The sequence below is a fragment of the Oryzias melastigma genome, linkage group LG20 (genome assembly GCF_002922805.2).
Source record: "Oryzias melastigma strain HK-1 linkage group LG20, ASM292280v2, whole genome shotgun sequence".
In the NCBI taxonomy this organism is placed as follows: domain Eukaryota; kingdom Metazoa; phylum Chordata; class Actinopteri; order Beloniformes; family Adrianichthyidae; genus Oryzias; species Oryzias melastigma.
Window position 1 is genome coordinate 14,453,345 of NC_050531.1, and position 4,446 is coordinate 14,457,790.

A 4,446-nucleotide genomic window follows, 5' to 3' on the forward strand; every position below is an offset into this window, starting at 1 on the left:
AAAAGTGAAAAAGGATACATCATTTAAATTAATACCTGATGTAAATACTTGTAAAGAAGTTTAAAGATTTGGATCTTAATAAAATATTTGCATTTTTTTGTGCAAAAAGCACTGAAACAATTGAGCATTTATATTTTGATTGCACGTATATGAATCATTTTAGGGGGAGGATTTTCATTTCTGGTGTTCTTCTAAACTCTCTGTTGGTTAAATTGGAAAATAAAACATGTTATTTTTTGTGTGATTCCACATAATCACTGATTTAATCTAGTTATCTTTTTTTTCATTAAAAAAGTGCAAGTTTTACGAATATTCATGAATGTAAATTTTCCCAAAAAATGGGGTAAATGGCGCACACTTGTATAGCACTTTTTGATCTTCCTTGAAGGCCCACTTTTTATTTGCTTGTACAACCACTTTTAAATATATTTCATAAGATGTTTTTTTTAATATTTTAATTAGTTGAATTACATGAAAAAAGCAAGAACATGTCTCACCTCCTCTAACAATAAGTTATGTGAAAACTCCTGCTACTTACAGTATGTGTGGTTTATCTTAGTTTGGTATTTCTTCTTTTGTTCAATTTTGTAAACAATTTATTTTATTCTAACTGTTTGGTTTTTTAAGCCCCTTTTCATTAATATATATATATATATATATATATATATATATATATATATATATATATATATATATATATATATATATATATATATATATATATTACTAAATAAAAAAGAGTACATTTTAGCAACATCATAAACTAGGATTGGCTTCAAGAAATCAACATCTGTAGATCGAATATTACTTCCATTCAAATCGCATTTTACGTTGCAAACAGGTTATGACGCCTCCTCACTTTATCATAGATCTACAAAACATCGGGACCGGGTGAATCCTCATTGACCCCTATGCATTCTTTACCCCAGCGGACTCTCTATTCATCTGCTCAGTGACGGCAGAGGGGCGTGCTCTGGTAAAGTCGGTCTTTTCCCAGTACAGTTCACTCTACGAGACTCACCATGTTTTCAACGCTGCAGCGCGTCCCAAATATGCATTTATTTCTATATTTTTCGTTACTGTTCGCTGGTGTGCTTTGCGACACCGACGCCGAAGAAGATGAGCATGCTAAGCACACGTACACGGTGGAGATGTTTAACGAGGCGGTGCCCACTGCACCCCACTTTGTCATGTTTTACGCTCCCTGGTAAGTAATTTGATGCAAACCAAATGATGGAAAAGTAGGCTAAATTAAAATACTGTCGATAAAGTGTTTTATTAGCGACTCCAAATGCCGAGTGGAGAGTCGGTGGGATTAAAGCTCGCCGACTTTTAGCAAACAAACTAGTAGCTTGTAAGCTAGTCGGCTACTCCTGAGTCTTTGTAGATGCCGGTGCCTGAAGCTTAGCTGCTAACTAGTTAGCAAGGTAGCATCTTCTCTGTTTCAAGCAAATAATCTAAACTTTTAAGAGTTGCACGCACCTCTTAATGTCTAAAGTTAATTTTAAAACTATATAGCTCACCCTAAGTCATTTAAATTGTGCAGACAACTATTATATTTTAGTAATTTCAAACTTGTAAAAGGCTGTGCTTACGTGGCACGAACTGATTGACTGAACTTATGTCACTGATTTCAAAAGTAGGGCCTCAGACCCTCTCTGACAGCTTAATGCCAACAAATTGAGTGTAAATAAAGTTATGCAATCTTTTTAGCCACATGAAAGGTGAAAATTAGAAACTCAATACAGAACATATTTGGCAAACCTAGACTGTGCTACCTGCAGAGGCTCAAATGTTAAAATATGTTTGTTCACTTCCACCTTTATGATTTTATCAAATCTGTGACGTAAATGGTCATTTTTCTCTTAGAAATCATCCCGTGGGGTCTTCAATCTGCCTGCAGTTTAGTGAAAGAGGCAGTTTCACTTATTTTAAATGGAGCTTTGAATCAGATTAGCTCTTTTAATGGACGCTTTAGGCGTTGCAAATTATTTAATGCAGACAATCAGAAAATTGTTGTTGTTGTTGTTAGTATTTTATATTCCTTAGCTTTTAAGCATTATGCTGACAAACTATCCAAACTCAATTGTTTTTTTGTCTTTTTCTAAGCTTCAAAGACATTTCTTCTAACACTTTCAGGCTAAATGAATTGTTTTGCTTGTTGACAGTGCAGTTTTTTTTTCTTCTTCATGAATATTGTCTTAAAAAGCACTAACGAGCATATCTTCTGGAATTAGACTTCTGTTTTTATTTTTTTAACTCTTTTTTTACACACATTGCATCTTTGCATATTAAAGGGCCTATGTCAGGATTTTCTTAAGCCTTTCAGAGTAAACTATTGAAATGATAATAAACTCATTCTGATAAAGAAAGGATGTGTGCCTTTAGAGCTCATCTGCTTGAAACTTTCTCCAACTTCTGCTGGTTTCTACAGGTGTGGCCATTGCCAGAGGTTACAGCCGACGTGGAATGAACTAGCTGAGAAATACAACAGTATGGACGAACCACCAGTGTACGTGGTAAAAGTAGACTGTGTTCAGGACACAAAGTTCTGCTCCAACGTCCACGGCGTTAAAGGCTATCCTACGTAAGTAGCAGAATCTCAAATAACGTTCAAAATTGTTTCGTTTTTGATTGAAAAGCATTTGTGTCTCAGAAGGATGGTTCTAGGAATTGGGGTTTAGTCACCAGTGTTGAAAACAAAACCGTTACATTTGCTTGTCCACATTCTGTTGTGCGTTTTTATAAATACTTCAATTATGCTCTCTTTGTGTTAACAAGATTTCATCTCAGCAGCATGTATTGTTGCTTAGGAGGGAAAATCTTTTACTGATTGACAAATTGTTGACCTGCTGAGCTCAGGTTTAGTGAGAATTTAGCTGAGCCCCACCTCCTACCTCAGATGTTTGTAACTTAACGTACAAATCGTGTAAAATGATTGACAGAATGACTGTTTTTACCGTCTAATGCAGGGGTCTGCAACCTTAAATGCTAATAGAGCCATGCGATTCAGTTACTTATAGACTAAAATACAATGAGATACGCAAAGTCCTCACCTCAAAGTTAGAAAAATACTTTATTTATGTTTTTATGGCCATTAGCCCTCATGCTATCTTATGTGGTCCAGATGACCCCACCCTTACATTGATGTGTGATCCCTCCTATGACAAAGATGGACAGGATTTTATATCTGCCACAAACAGATAAAAAATTCCTTTGCTTGTCTCCAAACATCAGGTGATTTAGCTACCCACCATATTAACTACTCAACACTTGCCATTTTTTTTTTATCAGAGCAGAATAAATGATTATGGTTGTGTCCGAACCCCCCCCCCCAACCCCTAACTACTAAAAAACTATATAGTGCAAGACTATTTAGTGCCCTGGATTTTAAGGGTAATTCAGACACGATGCTCACTACTTTTCTTTTGTCTTTCTAAGCACCGGATACAACGTCACCAATATCACAAAGTGAAAATCGAATAAATACGAACATTTCACAACATTTATTTATGACTCCACTGTGTTCTGATGGTGAAAATGTGACTGGTGTATTCAAATATTACATTTAAACATGTTTTTTTGTTTGACTGCAATGATGGGCTATACTTGCTAATCTAGTGAGCACGCTAGTTTTTCTCAAAGACTCCTGAGAAAGTTTGAGTGCACTCGATTTTTTAATTAGTAGATTCGGTCTGCACTAGAAAATGGCAAACGCACTATAAAGTGATTGGGGGGGAATTCGAACACAACCTATGTCAGCATGGTGTTGAGCACTGACTGATGACATCATCACATTGTCTGTATGACATCATCAGATGACAGACACTGTTGTCTTATGTAACCTGTAGTGGTATCAGTGACATCATCATCCTGATGATGTCACTGATTGTCTGTGTGACATCATCAGATGCAAGACATGTGAACAGTAGAGTCATTAATGACATCATAATTCATATTATTGCGCATACTTGACATCATTATGTCAGAAAATTACATCGTTAGATGACCCTGTCAAAAGTCTTGAAGGCGCAACATTTTTGCGTAGGGGTCAAAATTTAAGCCAGTAACTCTATCTCAAGTGCTTGAGAAGGAAACTAGCAAACAAGTCAACCGTGTCAAGCAAAAGGCAACCTAAAATGGACACAGCCAGGGACAGCGTTGTTTGGAGTTCTTCAGACACTCCAAGGGAATCATCCTCTGCGGAGACCCCAAAATTAGGTCCACAGAGGAGGAGAAAAGTGGGGCGCAAAAAAAGATTTGCTCCACAAATGGCTTTGATGGAACAGGAGTTTTCCACGCCGGAAACGGAGAATACCGTTACCAAAACAGTGGAGGAACCCAAGCCAACAAGCAATAAACCAGCTCTCATCAAAGAAACTTCCATTAACAAAAGTGAATCAAGTGGAAGTAGCGGTTCCAAATATGATCAGATGAGACAGAAGG

At 36.6% G+C, this 4,446-nt stretch overlaps 2 protein-coding genes across 2 annotated transcripts in view; both read left to right on the forward strand.

The window, feature by feature from the left end:
* The first annotated feature begins 904 nt into the window (after nt 1-904).
* txndc5 (thioredoxin domain containing 5) overlaps nt 905-4,446 on the forward strand; it is a 13,137-nt gene continuing 9,595 nt past the window's right edge. Inside the window, exons 1-2 of the mRNA XM_024280054.2 lie at nt 905-1,207; nt 2,435-2,587. Of these exons, the coding sequence (XP_024135822.1) occupies nt 1,023-1,207; nt 2,435-2,587 (338 nt within the window). The 5' untranslated portion in view covers nt 905-1,022. The remainder of the gene's footprint in view (nt 1,208-2,434; nt 2,588-4,446) is intronic.
* Nucleotides 3,387-4,446, forward strand: LOC112151254 (the record flags this gene model as incomplete). The annotated part of the gene is given in 1 exon segment (XM_024280055.2): nt 3,387-4,446. A coding segment is annotated over 1 exon segment (307 nt), but the record flags the coding sequence as incomplete, so codon positions are not given.